Source organism: Trichomycterus rosablanca, chromosome 22 (genome assembly GCF_030014385.1).
Source record: "Trichomycterus rosablanca isolate fTriRos1 chromosome 22, fTriRos1.hap1, whole genome shotgun sequence".
Taxonomy (NCBI): Eukaryota; Metazoa; Chordata; class Actinopteri; order Siluriformes; family Trichomycteridae; genus Trichomycterus; species Trichomycterus rosablanca.
The window spans coordinates 21,621,703-21,641,263 of NC_086009.1; the positions used below are offsets into that span (position 1 = coordinate 21,621,703).

The following is a 19,561-nucleotide window of genomic DNA, read 5'->3' on the forward strand; positions in this document are numbered from 1 at the left end:
TTACTGGCGGAGTGTGACCGTTAAAGCTAAGCATACAGATTGCAAAAACCTCACCGTCCTGCACAGTTCTGCTTCGAGTCGAAGTGACCTCAGCCCCACTCAACAGCTTTGGAATGAACCTATAACATCAACTGCTCTTTTGACTGAATGGGTACAAATTCCCATACACAGACGTACTTCAGAGTTTTATGAGAAGCCTTCTAGGAAGAGCGGCTGTCGTTGCTTGTGAGGAGCGTGGTGTCCATAATTCTCCATAAGTTTCCTCTTAACTGCTAAACTGTTTTTGAGTGGTGCTTGACCCACCGCAACCCAGACCAGGAAAAAGCACTTTAGTGCAGATGGTTGAAATATTGTGGGTAAAGGAAAGTCTGTTTTTGTATGTATTTTTTTCATCAGTGTTTATCAAGGTGATGCGAAAGTGGGCGGAGCTAATTCACCTGGTAATTACTGACCCCGCCCATTATTTGGAGGACAGGTGTATGGAGTTTAATGGAGAAGCAGCAGCAGTTTAAAACGGGACTAAAGGAGTCGGCCTGATGTTCTGTAAGTATTCTTATTTTAATTCCGGTGCCTTAAAAAGAGAAAATATATTTTGGGTACCAGGACCAGGTCCGATTTTAAGATCGACTTACACCCAACAAAACAGCTCAAACCAAAGCATTTGTTTATTTCACTGTAAGCAGTTCAGCCCCCAGTTTCAGCATCTTTTGCATAAAAATAATCTTTTATACATTATAAAGTAGTAGGAAATAAAACAGATGATTTCAGCAGGTCTGTTCAGCATCCACACACTAACTGATTTGTTTGAATCGTTCAGACTAAATGAATCAATTGCTACGAACCGATTTAGAGTCTTAAGACCAGAATCTCATTCGACACGTGACCTAAAGTAAATTAATTAATTCGTCTATCTATTCATCTATCTTTAATCACTTTATCCAGAAACACTGGGCAGCACTCCAAACCGTCCAGATCCTTCTCAGTCATTTGCCACCTGTGGACATTTCAAAACAGCCAATCCACATGCTGCATGTGTTTGGGAGGTGAAAGAAAAGCCCCTTTATGTACCTTAACCATCACGTTTAAAAGCACAGTGCATTATTATTATCATCATCACATGTAACTGTTGGACATGAAGAACAGTGATGAATGAATGAATGTGAGCAGAGTCAGCGATAAGCCTAGTGGTTAAGGTACTGGACTAGTAATCAAAAAGTCGCTGGTTCAAACCCCACCACTGCCAGGTTGTCCCTGTTGGGCCCTTGAGCAAGGCCCTTACTATTAGTGTCACAATACTGTAAATCGCTTTGGATAAAATGAGAAGGACTGGTGCTGTTTCTGGGAAGGTGATACATGCTGTTAATGCTCTTTTTAAAAAACAATGCGTGACCCCACACAGGAGGAGGAATAGGCTTTCATTTTATTCAATAAGCTCATCATAAATTATCGCACATAAAATATTTCTTTTCTCCAGAGTTACAAAGTGGAGAGCGAGGCGTCGCTGCGCTCAGTTCCCCCAGAAAATCGAAGAGGAGGATGGATCCTAGCTTCCACAGTCTGATCTACATCCAGATCCTGATCGGGATCCCGGCAGCTCAGGGTGAGTGTTAACGTGTGTGTGTGTGTGTGTGTGTGTGTGTGTGTGTCTGCGTTCGGGCTACGACACCGCTCCACCTCGTCAGTATAGAAATCGATATATAGACCCACTAGCGCTCGGTAGGAAACTACACCCGTGCGCACTCCTGATTACTAAAAAACATAAGGGGAATAAAAATGATAGGATGGAGGACGGGCAGAGACGAGAGGAGGACGGAATGAAGGAGGCGTCTACAGAGGAGGGCGAGGTCAGACGGCAGTGTTACAGACGGGTAAAGGAAAAGAGCGGCGTTACTGTTACAGGTGAGAGAGGAGGACATAATCACAGAAGCAGGTAAATCACATTCGTGTCCATGCACATGATGAACAAATGAAAAGAGGACAAAACAAAACGACGTAGATTAGGACTCGGATATATTTGTGCCTAAAACAAGATTAATCTCAAAAGAGCAATCAGTCCCGTGTGTGTGTGTGTGTGTGTGTGTGTGTGTAGAGCGTCTTCATCCGTTTGCACAGTTTATACCAGTCCACGTGTTCGATTTGCTGCTTTATTATCCCTCGATGGGTGATCTGTAGCCCCGCCCCCCTTTAGGCACCGCAGGCTGTGACTGGCCGGCGGCAGGTAGGAGGGGTGTGTCTATCTCTGCAGGACGGTGGGACGACGCCCCTGCTGTGGTGGGTAGGTGGGTCTGAGGTGTGTAGCAGACCAGCTTCAGTTCTATTTGGAGAGCTGCTGCTGGACGTGGAGCAGGAACTCGTAGTAGGAGAAGGCAGATTCGGATCGGTCCTCAACCAGGTGCTGGAAGAAATTGCTCTTGGCCGACAGGTCGTCTCTAACATACAGACAGACAGAGAGAGAGAGAGAGAGAGAGACGGGTTAGGGTGCGAGTTAAGGTCAGGACACTAACCGCCCTGTAAAAAAGAGACTTTCCCCCACTTGGAAAAGTTGTAATGTAATTACTGCTAGAGTATTTTTCTTAATGATCCCATCCAAGCCCCAAACAAGTAAAATCTGACATTTGTACATCATAAGGACACGTTAACAAAGATTATCAAGATGATTGGCTGTGTCTGGAGGAGGATGAGATAAAGGGGTTCCATGTAATAGCAGCAATAATTTCATTTCACTTTCTGCATTTAGCGGACGCTTTTATCCATAATAACTCACAGTACAGGTACAGTATACAATCTAAGCATTTGCAGGTTAAGGGCCTTGCTCAAGGGCCCAACAGTGGCAACCTGGCAGTGGTGAGGCTTGAACCGGCAACCTTTTGATTACTGGATCAGTAACTTAACCTCTAGGCTACAACTGCCCTTGTAATACAGCAATAATAGCTGAAGCCTATTGGTTAAGGTACTAGACTAGTAATCAGAGGGTCGCTGGTTCAAGCCCCACTACTGCCCGGTTGCCACTGTTGGGCCCTTGATCAAGGCCCTGAAGCTCAATCGCTCAGACTGTATAGTGTAACTGTAATGTTACAGTGGCTGTAAGTCTGCTACATAGCGGCCTCTGCTGGCTGGTCGAGGCGCTGCACAGAGACGGTGAATATCGGACACCAGTGTGTAATAACTCTCAGTACACGACACTGACCACCGTGTGAACCCGCAGCTAAATAAACAATCGAAAAGCTTCTAAAAAAGCATTTCACGTGATCAAAGATCAAAGGGAATACTAGTGTTGTGTTCCACCCATAAAAGCAGGACTCGGAGCGGCATGAACCGGAGAACGTTAAAGTCGTACTTGTACAGATAAAGCGCCGCGCTGAATCCTCTGGACTCCTGCAGCCAGGTCACGAACTCTCTGGTTCTCTCAGACGCCACAGTCTCCAACACGGGGAACTCCATCTGCACACACACACACACACACACACACACACTTGTATAAACACGTAGCAGAAAACTCTCATATTTAGGTTCATTTCCTTAAAACAAATTGGTCCAGGATTTGAGATACCTCCATATGAGGATGGATATTATCACACTCACCATGCTGGTCGGTACGCATGTGTAGTCTGCACAGCCCAGTACGTCCCGCAGGAACTCCTCGTTACAGGACTTCCCCACCCACACATACATCACCTGCACACGGAGAGAAACACTCAGAGCTCTAATTCACTCCGTTCCTCAGGTGGACCTGAACATGATCTTTATAACCACCACAGGTCTTTAATAACCTTAAGACAAGTATATTATTATTTACTGGAACCAGGCAGGTAGGGACTTAAAGGTTCTGGGTTCTGATGCTGAAGAACCTGCCATACAATTGGACTTAGTGTAAATCAATACAGAGTTGGTGTATGTGTATGGAAGAGAACGTGTGTGTGTGTGTGTGTGTAGTACTCACACTGCCACAGTCCATGAGGAACGCTCCCTCTCTGGTGAGCTTCTCAGCTGTGAGCTGCAGCAGTGGAGGCTGAGGAATGACTCGCTCATTCAACTGCAGCGCCCCCTGCAGGACACAAGACATAACATTCGTTATATTATTCAATATTCAAGAGGCAACAACATATTCATCATGTGTGATAGATAAAATGAGGGAACTTATATTGTGTGTGTGTGTGTGTTACCTGTTCGATGAGGTTATCGATGCGATACAGGTCGGGGTGGATCATGTGCATGATCTGTTTGAGCGGTTGACTCTTGAACTCGCACATGGCGAACACTCGCTCATCCAGCCGCGTGCTCGTCCCCGTCCGCAGCGCTTTCTGATCAGGACAGAAACGCGTACAGCTATTTAACACGCTGCAATACAGACGGCAACACAGACGGCAGATGCACGATGTGTGTGTGTGTGTGTGTGTGTGTGTGTGTGTTGCACCTGTTTGAGCAGAGAGAGTATGTACAGGGGGAAGAGGCGCAGGCCGAAGGGTGCAACAACACCGGACTGCTGCGCGTTAGACACGTTGGCGCGATACGACTCCAACGAATCCACCACGGCGTTCACCAGGGCGTCCCGGGCATCCGAAACGCTGCAGGACAGAGAGCGGTCGATAGCTGCACAGAGAGAGAGAGAGAGAGAGAGAGAGAGAGACAGAGAGAGATTGGTTTGTTTGTTGACTAAAGGCACTACAAAGGAGCTACACAGGTCAGGTGACCCAATTACTCTGTATGCATTTCCATCATGCACATGGGTCTCGATCCATATGATCAAAAAGGTCCTAAGGCGGCAGAGAAGCCAGAAGTGTGTGTGTGTGTGTGTGTGTGTGTGTGTGTGTGGTGTGTACATACCCATGTTGGCGAGCAGACAGCTGATGGCTTGAACGTCGGCTCCAGCAAACACTTCGTTAAGCTGGCTGACCACAGGCAGACACAGCGTGTGCACTCTGATTCGCCGTTTACCTGTCAATCACACACACGGGCCAATCAGACGCATGCACGGCGATAACGCGATCCTCCGCCACTCTGGCCGAAGACAGGCAGTAATGCAGTGGCAGCCGTCATCCCCCCGCCCATACATACCAGACCAGCTTTTCGCCAACGGTCATCTTCACGTCACCATGCAAGGTAGTTTAGGTAATTTTTTTACTGACGTGTGCACTTATGTGGATATTAAAGTGCATTTAACGGCTAGGCGTGGTGCTTTTATACCAGCACGCTGTAAGACGTGCATGTTTATTTGACACTGAAGGAGGTGTAATGGAATCAGCACACAGTTGGTACGCTTGGTGTGCTTATATAAGTATATATACCTTTGCTGGACGTGTAGAGCAGGGCGGCCTGGAAGCACGCTAGTGTCGTATCGGCTAAGCTCTCCTCGACGGAAACCTGCACGGCGAACCCGGAGTCTGGGTTTATGTTAGCCAGAGACAGCAGGTCAGTGGAGCGCACAAAGAAGTTGCCGTGGAACGTGTGGATGGACATTCCTGCAGACCAATCAGAGACAGGAATAAGAAACAGAGTCCCAAACATCAAAGAGTTAAGAGACGTGCGTGCTGTCCCTTCTGTACCCTCCACCCCAGTGTCCCGAAAAGGAGCCACGCCTACAGCGTGATACGACCGTACTAGTTCCTTATGACACCATGAGTTAAACGTCAACATGCTGCTTCAAATTAAAAAATAAACACACACACACACAGTTGTGACTTCCGCATTCCACACGATGGGAGCTGGATAAACAAGTTTCTGTTAACAGTCGCCTCATCCTGCGACTCGACGTTGCAGGCTAAGGTTGTTGACCAATCAGAGCAGCTCTGTTCACTCTCTGTGGTGATCCCCCTCCGTTAGTATATTCATAATTAATTGAATTTGGGGTGGGAGGTGCTGTAATTTTACTATTACCTCCCTGTCCATAACAAACACAGAAAATAAATGAATGTCGTCTCGGTGCAGAACTGGTTCTGAACCCTTTCTGCGGCAACGTTTGATCCATCGGTGTATGATCGACATGTCCCTTGTACCTTTGGTGCACCTGATCCTCATGACGGCCTCGAAGCCGATCTTCCTGGTGAGGTAGCGCTGCAGGTCTTTCTGCAGCTTCACCTTCAGAGCCGGAGTGTGCGCGTGGTGGAACGAGGGGTAGTAGAAAACGCTGCCGGCCGAAAACTTAGACATGCACGCTGAAAGAGAGACGATACAGATGAGTTCAGGGCTCAGTACGGCGTGAACTGTATCACTACGTGTGTGTGTGTGTGTGTGTGTGTGTTCGTGTTAGAATTATCAGGTCGACATTGAAGTGATCTAATCTGGTCTCCTGAGATAATCCTTCTCTGTGGGGTCATTATAATCCTATCATAACCCCCTTAATCTACACGATTCGATCTGGGCTCTCCATGTTCTGCATGAAATCAGAGCCAAACGATGTACACTGATGGATGAAGTTGAATCCACTGCGGTACTAGTGATCATAATAATCATTTTAGAGACCGCTGCACTGCGGTATTATTCCTGCTTCTCAGACTTTTTGCTTTTGACGTCACCCTACTTCTTTGTGAGCGTATGTGGTGTTTAGTTCCGGGTAAACCAGTAGTGTGTGTGTGTGTGTGTGTGCACATACCCAGAGAAGCCAGATCAGCGTACTGAGAGCTGAGCAGGAACAGGTCAACACCGATCTGCTGACCCGAACAGTCCAGGGCCAGCTTCTTATAGAAATCTGTAGCAGGACCCAGATGCTGCACACCCTAAAAAAAGATCAGTATTTATATATATTTGCACACACACACAACATCTGTATAAGTGGTAAAAACAATGTACTCTGGGGCATTAGGACAAGGTTGTGTGTACCTTGGTGCTGGATCTCTGATTCGGATCCTCTCGTGACTGTAGCAGTCCCGCTCCGATGGTGGGTAACTGCGTCTGGAACACAGAAATACGGCCTCCGGTGGGCGTCATCAGCTTGTAGGCGGCCTGCAGAGCCGGGCCCAGGGCACTGTGGGTCTCCCGCGTGTGCGTGAACATCCCAGGCAGCGCGGTCAACAGGTCCTTCACCAGCTAATCACGCACACCACGCAGACAGGTCAGAGAGGATGTACAGGTGGAATATTATTAATGAAGTAACAGACTTGTTAGAAAGGCAGAACCCTAAAATTAAGCTTGAGAACTTAAGAAGGGCACTCAGATTTCGGCCATGAGAAAGCCAAACTTCACTTCTTTATCCTGAATAAAGGTGATGCTGCTTCAATCGGCTGTTTCAAAATGCTGCACTTGGTAGTACTGGAACTACTGGGTATTGGACCAGAGTTGGTACGAATTATACTTACTATTCAGTATAATAATAATCATAATTTATATTTATTTGGCACCTTTTACAAACTTAAGGTCAATTCCTAAGAGAAAAACTTTGGAGTTTGGAGCAAGGAGTTCCAGAGCTTAGGTGCTGTAGCACTCATATACAGTGTATCACAAAAGTGAGTACACCCCTCACATTTCTGCAGATATTTAAGTATATCTTTTCATGGGACAACACTGACAAAATGACACTTTGACACAATGAAAAGTAGTCTGTGTGCAGCTTATATAACAGTGTAAATTTATTCTTCCCTCAAAATAACTCAATATACAGCCGTTAATGTCTAAACCACCGGCAACAAAAGTGAGTACACCCCTTAGTGAAAGTTCCTGAAGTGTCAATATTTTGTGTGGCCATCATTATTTCCCAGAACTGCCTTAACTCTCCTGGGCATGGAGTTTACCAGAGCTTCACAGGTTGCCACTGGAATGCTTTTCCACTCCTCCATGACGACATCACGGAGCTGGTGGATATTCGAGACTTTGCGCTCCTCCACCTTCCGCTTGAGGATGCCCCAAAGATGTTCTATTGGGTTTAGGTCTGGAGACATGCTTGGCCAGTCCATCACCTTTACCCTCAGCCTCTTCAATAAAGCAGTGGTCGTCTTAGAGGTGTGTTTGGGGTCATTATCATGCTGGAACACTGCCCTGCGACCCAGTTTCCGGAGGGAGGGGATCATGCTCTGCTTCAGTATTTCACAGTACATATTGGAGTTCATGTGTCCCTCAATGAAATGTAACTCCCCAACACCTGCTGCACTCATGCAGCCCCAGACCATGGCATTCCCACCACCATGCTTGACTGTAGGCATGACACACTTATCTTTGTACTCCTCACCTGATTGCCGCCACACATGCTTGAGACCATCTGAACCAAACAAATGAATCTTGGTCTCATCAGACCATAGGACATGGTTCCAGTAATCCATGTCCTTTGTTGACATGTCTTCAGCAAACTGTTTGCGGGCTTTCTTGTGTAGAGACTTCAGAAGAGGCTTCCTTCTGGGGTGACAGCCATGAAGACCAATTTGATGTAGTGTGCGGCGTATGGTCTGAGCACTGACAGGCTGACCCCCCACCTTTTCAATCTCTGCAGCAATGCTGACAGCACTCCTGCGCCTATCTTTCAAAGACAGCAGTTGGATGTGACGCTGAGCACGTGCACTCAGCTTCTTTGGACGACCAACACGAGGTCTGTTCTGAGTGGACCCTGCTCTTTTAAAACGCTGGATGATCTTGGCCACTGTGCTGCAGCCCAGTTTCAGGGTGTTGGCAATCTTCTTGTAGCCTTGGCCATCTTCATGTAGCGCAACAATTCGTCTTTTAGGATCCTCAGAGAGTTCTTTGCCATGAGGTGCCATGTTGGAACTTTCAGTGACCAGTATGAGAGAGTGTGAGAGCTGTACTACTAAATTGAACACACCTGCTCCCTATGCACACCTGAGACCTAGTAACACTAACAAATCACATGACATTTTGGAGGGAAAATGACAAGCAGTGCTCAATTTGGACATTTAGGGGTGTAGTCTCTTAGGGGTGTACTCACTTTTGTTGCCGGTGGTTTAGACATTAATGGCTGTATATTGAGTTATTTTGAGGGAAGAATAAATTTACACTGTTATATAAGCTGCACACAGACTACTTTTCATTGTGTCAAAGTGTCATTTTGTCAGTGTTGTCCCATGAAAAGATATACTTAAATATCTGCAGAAATGTGAGGGGTGTACTCACTTTTGTGATACACTGTACCTGCCTCCCATTGAAAAGAGCCTAGTATACGGAACAGTGAAAAACCTGCCATCAGAGGACCTCATGGTGTGAGGGGGGGGTATGTAGGAATGCAGAAGCTCCCAGAGTCATGCTGAGGCCAGACCATAAAGGGCTTTCAATGTATTGAGTAATATTTTAAGAGAACTACAGTTCAACTCTCACATGATCAATACAGCACTGGAACCAGAGAGAGAGGAAAATGAAGTGTGTGCGGCTAAAGTGGTTATTTCCACATCACTCGCTCTTTATTCAGTGCCTCCAGCTGCTGTAAGGCCTCACGACTGCGCCGAAACCGTTAGAAACCACAAACAGGTGGATGTTTCACATACACACAGTAAGAGAAAGGTGACGGGTACCTCCTGACTCTCCTTCATATTCACCAGCAGACTGTCCGGGGTGGGGATGAACACGTCTACAGAAATCAGAGGATAGAAAAATCAGGACATCACGATGACACACAGACGGCGGCGTGAGAATCGGCGCGAGGCGGGACGGACGAACGTTTTACCATCGATGTCGGACACCACCAGCATCTGCGGCTGTGAAAGCCCCTCCTGCAGGTTGTAGAAGTGAACCGTGCTGTCGAACGTCACGAATCCGATTCGGGTCCGGGTGTCTCCGGGCAGCCTGACGGATGGAGGAAAGGAAACGTTACACACGCCGTCAGTCTTCGCTTTACCAGAGAGCGAATGCAGCTGAGCGCTGGGTAACATGTCGTTTAGGCCCGGAACATGTCAGAACATGGTATCAGTTCTTCAGGGCGCGCTGACCCTTCGAAGGACAGAGCCGGCACCAGCAGACTAAATACGGCAGCTTATCACATCTATGTTAGGATGTTATGAAGTGATGGGTATTGGTGATTCTGTGGTTCACACTGGTTCTTATTGTGCAAGTGTACTACCCACCCATTCAACCCCCCCCCTCATACCCTCGATCACACAGCCCTAACGCCTGTAAATATAAAGGAAATATAGAATAATGGTCAAAAAGACCCCGTATGTGCAACGTTTTATTGATTACAGTGATGGCGAGAGATGTACTCACTTCTCCAGGTTTTCCAGAAGGGACTGACAGAGCACGCTCAGGTAGCCCGTCTCCACGGCATTGTGGGATACGTCCAGCAAAAACAGGTACACTGCAGGCTGAGGAGGTCGCAGCTGGACAGAGAGAGAGATTTAACAAGATGTCTGGTGTATTAAGTGTGTGTTTAATTTGTTTAAGTCTGGGTACGCAGGAACACACACACACACACACTCACCATGTAATCTGAGGAGGCGATGAACTCGACGGTGGAGTTCTGCACTTCTGGTCTTTTGTGCGGCTCACCGTAGGAACGCGTGACCGGGTTGTACATGAAGTCTTCAGGAACTGTGGAAACGTGAAAACAAAATTCCAGTTAAAAATTAAGACCTATTTAATCTAGTCATATCCAATTCCCTTGCAATAGGATCTGCCCACGAGTCTAACAGAGAGCTGCATCACATACAGAGATCATCCATCACAAATTTAGGCGCCTTGACTGGACCCTCAATCCTGCCTGTGTGTGGCTGCCCGGCCGGGTCGATTGCGCCGACTCGGGTTCGACCTCAAAAACCCGAGATCCCAACGACGGCAGACCAGCGCGCTAACTTAAATAGTCGCTGCGGCGGATCTTACCATCATTCACACGGTAGCAGAGGTTGCACTTCCACCTGCGCAGGTCCAGGAACGACACGAAGGGGTTGATGTACGTCCGACAGGAACGACACCGAACGATAGCGTTAGAGGTGATGACCGGCAATTGCTGCAGAGAGCGCGAAGAACAAAGACGTATGAGATATTAAGTGTCAAAACCATCACACATTCGGCTTCTCTGATATCATATCAAATCCAAGTGCGAGTGCTTTATCTTACTGTCAGATCTCTGAACGGGTGCAGGAGGAGTCCCAGCGGCAGGCGCGCTTTGTTCAGCAGAGCCTGAGTCTGAGGGATGCTAGTCAGGGTGCAGCGGAACGTACTGGTACAGAGACGGAGACAGGTGTGTGTGTGTGAGCTCAGTGATGATATTCATTCTTTATTTATCCTATTTAGTGACGGTACGGTTCTGTGTCACGCCGACCTGGCTGTAATCAGACTTACTCCGGGCTGCAGTTGACCTTGCGCAGGTCGGTGCTGAGTTTTGGTTCGGGTGGCGTGATGGGCGTAGGTGGGAGCATGTTCCGTTCCTGTAGCAGGTTCATAGGCCGCAGCGCTTCCGTCTCCAGCTCGGGAACGCCGCTCAGTCCACCCAGCGCTGCCGAGAGCTGATTCATACTGGGGAAGGGCTACACACAAACGAACAGCCAATTCAGTCACGTTACTACAACTTATTACATCTTAACACACGACTGTACTCATTCATATACACTTCATGACCCAAAGGAGCCTTCAAAGTGTTTGTTGAAGGCCTCTCCTGTTCCCCTGTGAACCAAAGAGTGGTCCATAAAGACCTTCTCAACCAACCTCTGTGCCTGACCTAACAAACGCTCTTTGATTTGGATTGAATGGGCACAAATTCCTAAAGACACACTCCAAAATTGTCTTCCCAAAAGAGTAAAGGCTGTTTAGTCACAAACAAGGAGGCAAACCCCATATAGGGACGGGTGTCCCAATAAGCTCGGTTAAGATGTCCTTATATTTTAGCCATATAGTGTTCCATATTTACAGACACTTCAATGTGGGTGTGTATTATTCTGCCTGTAGTGCAACATAAGACCCCTACCTGTGAATACGGCTGGTATCCGGCGGGATTGTACCCTCCCTGCGAGGAAGTGGGCATGGGCTCAGCTCTGGGAGCGGGGCCTTGTTGGTAGCCGGGCTGCAGGGTCGGGTAGTTGTACCCGAAAGGCGGGGCCTGTTTGGGAGGTTCCGTGGACGGAGGAGGAGGAACCGAGGACGGGGCTGGAAAATAAGAGACACGTGAAGGAAATGAAATGCAAAATACGACACATAATCAGGGCAAGTCTTTATTTACAGCAGCGCTGGGTTACTAAAGCGTCGGCAGGTGGGTTTACCTGGGTAACTTCCTCCCTCCATAGACTCGTAGCTGTTGGGAACAGGAGACGCGCTCCCTGTAGTGGTGGAGGAGCTGTCTGCACCTGATGGAATACGTACACACGAGATAATCGGTAAGGCAGTGAGCACGCTTATTTTAGAACAGGAACGTTCTGATGTTCTTTTTTTTGGTTTTTGTGATCAGAAATCTGATCTCACATGGACCCCTAGCGTGTTTTTTGGGAATCCTACTCTGTCCCTGCAGGAGGAAAGGACTCCTGCTCTTGTGTTATTATTTACATTCACGCCATTTAGCAGACATTTTCATCCAAAATGACTTACAACTGATATTGTGCAAGCGACTGAAGGTTAGGGGTCTTGCTCAGGGGCCCAATAAGCGCTGTGATGGGCTTGAACCCATTGACTAAGCTAGCGCTGCAGTCAAGTGGATTCAGCTCCCTGGCGACCATGTGGACGATGTTTCTCCAGAATATCCGCTCTATTCGAATTCTTCAGGCTTCTAATCTAATTCTATCTATCCATCCAACCTGTTGCTGGCCGTCCTCTTCCTCTTTTACCTTCAACTCTTCAAAGCATAATTCGCTTTTCTAACGCGAACTGGTTCTTCTCGGTTAGGTTTGATTTGTCTTTTCTGCTGTCTAAGATGCTCTGGAAAGTCTCTCTCAGCACCGAACTTCAAAAGCATCCATCAGGAACCTGATTCTGATCTTTGTTTGGCGGGACAAATCATTATTTCTGAATCGATACGTCTTTTGTGGCTCCTTCGTTCTTGTCCTGCTGAGTTCTAGTCTGTGTGGTGTTTCCTGACTGCTGGATCCTTTGATACTAATGACTGATCCATGTAGGGAAAAGTCGTCCACCGGTCATGTCTTCTTCATACGAGTCTCGTCTCTTCACGTGTTGTTCTTTGAATTCCTTTATTTAAGCGATGATAATTAGAAGAACAGTGAATAGGGCCGATATTGCCCCCCCACAAGGGTGGATCTGACTTAAGCCGTGATTACAAACCCCTCGCCAGTGTCAGAACTCATTACAGTCACTGTAGTGACCCACAGGTCCACCCTGTCACACACGATTCTTCACATTACGAATCTGACCGAGTGTCCCGGGGACAAGATTCAAGTCTGGACGTGTCTCGGTTCTCCTGAGGGAAACACTGACGGCTCTGAGACACAATCATTCACACATACACACAGCTAAATATAAATACATACAGAACTCACACACACGTTTAGCTCTTCTGAGACTCGACACAGACGTTGGTCGGACATGTCCGTGCACGAGGCCGCGAACGCAGCGAATCTGGTGCGTTGATAATTTCTCTCATTATTGTGTGGCGTTGATGATCAGTGCTTCCGTACATAAAGCCTTTTTTATCACTGTTTTGACAAAAAGCTCCTCTTACGACCTTCTAACTCAACTTGTACACGATGCCACTTTGAAATGGACGCACGGAATAACTTGATCTTCACATGAATAAGGTCTAAGCTCATCCTCACTATATGGTGTGTGTGCGTGTGTGTGTTAGGTGTGTTGGCGGAGCTACAGATCTCTCGCTATACAAACGTGAAGAGTTTTTAATGCCTTTTCATGATGGATAAATAAGCGCTGGAACTATTTGGCATTAAAATGACAATCGCTGCCACCCTACATCACGTTTCACTGCTTTATATCCAGCAAAATAAAAAAACGTGTTGATATAAGGTGTGTTATTTTTAGATGGAACAATATTTGCATCCCTTGTCTGACTGTGAGCTAGATAAAGAGAGAGAAAAAATCCCTTTAGGAATAAAAATACAATACTTAATCTCTCACACACACACACCTACCTGTGAATAACCACACAGCAACAGCTGCGGCAAAATATTTAACAATACGACACCACCTGACTACCGGTGTGTAACCCATAGCTTGTATACTTTAGGGTAGTGCCAATACTCGTGGTTTACCTGGTGAACCAGGTAATAAAAACACACACCAACTAGCCAAACGTTTTAAATCTTTAAGATCAGTCACCCTATTTTAAATGCTGAAAATGTTTGCCACCCCTGCACCTCCTCGACCCATTGACTTACTCTTCCAGTGCGCTGCTGTGAAGTTCAAACCAATTACAATAAAATTATTATTAAATCATAATGATGGAGGTTTTTCATGCTCGCATCCCATCACGTGCGCGACACTTTAATCCGTGACTGTGGGTAAGTGTGGGGTCGACGATGATCGAGGGATTTTGAGGGAAAAAGAACGTAAACAATCACAGAAATCCGAAAATGATGGGGGGGGGGGGGGGGGGGGTGACGTAAATAGGAGGGATGACGCAGGCGTAGGAGAAATAATAGCGAAAGCAGACCTGCTTCCTCATCCTCCTCATCCTCGTCCTCGTGGTCCGAGCTGGATGAGGAGTGGTCACCTGGCAACCCTGTGGAGGAACTAGCGGCTCTATTGACCCCATATCCACCAATCAGCGGCCCTGAAATACAGCACAGCCAATCGTCAGAGAGAGACAGGAAGAGAGAGTGGAGATGAGGGTGAAGGAACACCCAGACGGAGGGTGATGGACGGGGGGAGGGACACTGACTGACAGATGGAAAAGAAGGTTTGATTCAAGAGCGATGCCATGATGACGTTCCAACACTCACTGCCTAGATCAGGGGTTCAAATCTCATTCCTGGAACTTTAGTATGTTCATTCGTTGTTACGTAGAGCTGCATAACCTTCGACTCTCATCAGACCGTGGTGTATCACACCACTTCATAGTGTTCAAGCTGGCCGTGTCTGAGGGAGAAAAGGTCAGACAGGGTCTCTTCCCACAGTGATATGCGATCTACGACCTCCAGGAAATGTTTGGTAAGATTTGGAAAGTCCAGGAGTGACGTTTTGAACCTCTGATCCGGCCGAAGAGACAGAAATAATAAAACTCCCTCTACGAAGTACGACTATCTGTATCTAAAGCAGAGGAGGATGAGGAAGGCAGGGACGAGGAGCGACAAATGAGCGTGAGCGCCTCCGGTAAAACGGACCCGGCACGGAGCTAGCCAAGCGCACGTCTCTGTCCACGAGCACCTTCAATAACCGTCTGGGTTCTCTAACCAAACAAACACAGAGCGGATGACGTGAACACGAACACACACACACACACACACACACACACTAACACACACACACACACACTTTACTACGGACAGAAAACAGACTACACAGATGAACCAGCACGTCTGGAGGTGTGCGTGAAATAACGAGACGTTCAGACGGGGGTGTGGGGAAGGCCCTGCTGGGACTGTGTTAGTTCTCCGTGGTGAGTCTGGGTGGTTCCACTGTTACACATGCACACTCAGAGATCATCAGGTTTATTATTTATAATTATTTATCACGTTACAAGTATTAAACTGTTTAATTCTGCTTTAAATTAAAACCACGACTAATTTATTAAGCTGGTCGGTGTGTCCACATGTGGGATCCGAACATCTGCGTCTGAAGGATTAAAAACCCACTGGACACGTTCTTCCCGAACCTTCATCAACCATGAAGAACTAACACGGTCCCAATAAAGCTGCACACGACTGAAGGACAAGCGGGCAGCGTGAGACAATCTTACCAGACTGGCGTCCCGGGGAAGAGTGCACGGATGTGGACGGGGTGCCCGATGGTGGGCGATGCCCATCGGGGCCCGGAGGAAGAGGAGCCTGCTGGTTATAGTGCTGCGGACCTGCGTGTAGATGGAAGGAAAATGTCAAAACATCAAGGATTCATTACTGGAATCGGATGAGATCTAAATCTGGGAGTGTGAGACAGCACCAATTTGGATATACTCAATTCCCCTGTGCACTCCAGCGACCTCTGAAGGCTGAACAAGCACAACCTGGTTAAGAAGTGACACAGACAGTATACAGTCTAAGCAATCGAGGGCCATCAGCAGCAACCTGGCAGTGGTGGGGCTTGAACCAGCAACCTTCTGATTACTAGTCCAGTACCTTAACCACTAGGCTACGACATCCCTAAATGAATTAATGTGGGCTACCGTGTGATGTGATGTGCTACCACCCTGTCCTGTCTGGGTGTATTCCTGCCTTGTACCTAGTTTTCCCAGGTAACGTGGGACCCACTGTGACCCTGACCAAGTGTGAAGTTAATTGCTGTGGTATTTTATTATAAACGATTGAAAGGTCACATGACCTACCTGCACTTGCTTGGCCGTTGACAGCTGCCGTCTGCTCTAAGGGCGGGGCTCCGTACGCCTGCTGCACTAGCGTGGGTGTGCCCCTGTTACCCTGAGGATACTGCTGCTGGGGTTGCGGCTGCAGAGCAGTCTGGGTAGGCGGCGGTCCGGCGGCGGTCTGGGACGACCTCAGCGTTCCGTACTGACTGCTGCCCGGGGCTGATGGGTAGGAAACAATGGGGTACATTGGGGGACCCTGATTAGCGCCACTGGACGCCGGCGGTGGGTTCTGGTTCTGCTGAGCCGGTGCGGGCGTGGCGTAATTCTGTCCGTAGTAGTTAGCGGGTGCAGTGTAACGCTGTTGGTACGAATGGGGTGGGTACTGAGGGGCAGCAGAAGCAGCAGGGGTGGCACCGCTGGTCATCTGGGCCGGAGCAGCAGAGTAATAAGCTGATCCAGAGACGGGCGGCGGGCCGGTCGGAGGGTGGCTGTTGGGGTAGTAGTTAGTGCTGTTGGTGTTCATCTGGGGCACTTTTCCAGGCACGGTGGGGTTCGGGGGCGCTGGCATGGCCGGGTAACCGTGCTGAGGTGCGCCGTAGTAGTTCGAGGCGGGATACATGGTCGGGTGGGTCTGACCTGGACCTGTCAAACAGAAAATAAAACAGAGCAAATGAGAGAAAAGCAAAGGCTTCATTTAATAATCCAAAAAGAATATTTTATTGTTTGTATATGGACGTCCGACTGGCCGATAGCATCACTTGGGACTGGAACCCTGTATCCCAGCAGCAGTGGGATGGCTTAATATGTCGCTTCGCCACCTGAGCACCCCGTTAATTATTAATAAATTTATACACATGAAACTACCGTGCATGTTGATTACATCTGGGCCGTTCGATTAAAATATGTAGTTTTCATTTACCTACAAACTATTTTGACATCGAGTTGCCTCGGTATTTCCGTTTGATTCATTTTTTTATTGTTTATTGTCTATTATTAAGTCCTTATATGTAATAAACAGAGAAATAAATGAGGACAGACGTGATTAATCACAGTGATTTGTATAACGATCCTCATTAATCACGATCACTTCAGGGACGATTAATCAGTAGAACCAAACCTCAACCCCTAAAACCTGATTTTTATACACATTATACACAAATCTGTGCTGCAGAGACCTCCCATATTGATTAAAACACAGGATTTTGATTTGTTTTGTAGTTAAAAGTGATTTTTAATTACAATCATTAATTAAAATCTGCACTAATGAGTCTCACCTGCTGTTCAATTAACTGAAAGTGATTTGAATAATTGAGACAGGTACACACAGCTTTAGTGGGACTATATAAGGCAGGGAATCGAACCGATGCTGGTTTCAGACATTTAAGTACTAATAAATGTGAGTATTCCAGGTGAGTATCGATTCTCATGTAGTAAATCCAGCCGGATGACGCGATATATCGATATTCTGACCGATTTCCTAACACACTGAGTATTCGCTGCAGTGTCAGTCACTAGTGAATAAAACATATAAACGTTTTGATGTAACTGGATTAATGAGTCAAATATTTTGCCTGTCATTTATCAGTATTGATGTAAACCGTGATATCAAAGTATCTCGATATCATTTACCACATCGCCCAACCCGTCCAACATCTAGTTAAAGATTGTAGATCATAACGTGTCATTTAAAGTGTACACACTAAATCGATTTTTGTTCGCATTTGAGTCATTTTAATGTACATTAATGTAGCTAAATAAAGAAAAGAACTAATTATTCTACAGTAACGTTAATGGGTGTGTAGCTAGCTAGCTAACTTACTGCCGAACTCGGGATTAGCGTTAGCCAGCCAAAATCTAGCTAACTTACGTTGCTACCGAGTTTATAAATCCGTTCACACTTTTCTTTTAATGTTTCTTACTTGAATGTGATCAAACGTTTCGTTCAAAACAATCAGTGTATTTATTTTTAATGTTTGCTCATGGCTAACAAGCTAACAGGCTAATATCATTAAGCGACTTACGACGGCAAAGCTTGAGTGCTAATACAGCTAGCTTTGGCTGCGTCCCAATCGGTGTGATCAGCACTAGATAGTCTACCTAAGTAGTAACGACACGTAGTGATTTTGCCCGCTACGTAGTGCACGAGTGTGCGATTTGAAACACAACCCAAATAGGCAAAGCAGCGGCGTCGCAATCGTACAAATCGTCTCTTCAGAAAATGATTTGTTGTATTAATTAGAAGTGACACTAAACTGTGTTGAGATGCGAGTATTGGTGTGATAGTTGGGTATGATGACACTGTGCGCACATTATCAGCTTGTTAGGCTGTAAAAGTGAAGACAACTCGACATGCCCGTCGATATTTGATCGCTGTTAGCATAGCGGCTAACACGGTACCGTTTCTGTGATAGGCGGCGCTGGTGGCGCTGGGATCCGCCGCCGTGTCCCCGCCGTTCTGCGCTGAGCTGTAGTCATTCACAGCGGAGTTCAGATTGCTGTAACCCGGCGCAGACATCCTCACTTAATCCCCGGTTCAGCTTTATAATCCCGTGTGTGTTTATAAGATCAGATGGAAGTAAAAGTGTGGATGTCAGCAGTGACTCGGTGCCATCGAGCTTCTGTAGGTGAAGATGTGTCAGTAATCAGAGCCGAGCTGTAGAACAGCGAACACTGAAGCTGCGCACCACCCACACACCCAGTGTGTTCTGTACTTCACAATAAAAGCCCTGTCAGCTTAAACAGTCCAGTTCTCCTCCAACAAGTCCGTTTACATTTACACTCGAGATATAGAGCAGACGCTAAGCAATTGAGGGTTAAGGGCCTTGCTCAGGAACCCAACAGTGGCAACCTGGCGGTGGGACTTGAACCAGCGACCTTTCGAATTACTAGTCCAGTACCTTAACTGCTAGGCTACGACTGTTTGTTTGTTTATTAGGATTTTAACGTCATGTTTTACACTTTGGTTACATTCATGACCGGAACGGTAGTTACTCATTACACAAGGTTATATCGAACACACTCATGGACAATTTAGTGTCTCCCATTAACCTCACTTGCACGTCTTTGGACAGTGGGAGGAAACCGGAGCACCCGGAGGAAACCCAAAAAAACCTTCTTGCTGTGAGGTGACAGTGCTACCCACTTAGCCACCGTGCCGCCCAGGCTACAACTGCCCAAGTCCAAGTTTAATACCTGTAAGGAACGTAAGTCTGTCACGGCATTCGTGTGATGTTTGGGACTTAATGTGTAAACCCGTGTGCAATCAGCAACTTATTATTAATA

At 47.0% G+C, this 19,561-nt stretch overlaps 1 protein-coding gene across 2 annotated transcripts; it reads right to left on the bottom strand.

The window, feature by feature from the left end:
- Positions 1-1,402: 1,402 nt before the first annotated feature.
- Positions 1,403-18,917, bottom strand: sec24b (SEC24 homolog B, COPII coat complex component). Of its 2 annotated transcripts, XM_063018444.1 has the most exons (24): positions 18,677-18,917; positions 16,301-16,921; positions 15,719-15,829; positions 14,474-14,593; positions 12,123-12,206; positions 11,831-12,009; positions 11,209-11,393; positions 10,984-11,086; positions 10,747-10,873; positions 10,349-10,458; positions 10,135-10,247; positions 9,599-9,717; positions 9,447-9,502; positions 6,817-7,023; positions 6,590-6,713; positions 5,994-6,152; positions 5,286-5,459; positions 4,825-4,935; positions 4,415-4,590; positions 4,164-4,301; positions 3,941-4,045; positions 3,583-3,675; positions 3,338-3,441; positions 1,403-2,429 (listed from the first exon to the last, which is right to left on the bottom strand). In XM_063018444.1, the coding sequence occupies exons 1-24, from the start codon at positions 18,792-18,794 to the stop codon at positions 2,315-2,317; spliced, it is 3,552 nt and encodes a 1,183-aa protein (XP_062874514.1). In that variant the 5' UTR covers positions 18,795-18,917; the 3' UTR covers positions 1,403-2,314. The 2 variants fall into 2 exon arrangements, with proteins under 2 accessions (XP_062874514.1, XP_062874515.1); XM_063018445.1 differs by lacking the exon at positions 14,474-14,593.
- Positions 18,918-19,561: the final 644 nt, after the last annotated feature.

What these genes read in the sequence shown, in the direction of transcription:
- sec24b (XM_063018444.1), bottom strand. Translation starts at nt 18,794, where the DNA reads ATGTCTGCGCCGGGTTACAGCAATCTGAACTCCGCTGTGAATGACTAC. An exon ending in GGAGGGAGGAAGTTACCCAG is followed by an intron (nt 12,010 to 12,122) that starts GTAAACCCACCT and finishes CTTATTTTCCAG; the next exon opens with CCCCGTCCTCGGTTCCTCCT. An exon ending in GCGGCGCTTTATCTGTACAA is followed by an intron (nt 2,430 to 3,337) that starts GTACGACTTTAA and finishes TCTGTATGTTAG; the next exon opens with AGACGACCTGTCGGCCAAGA.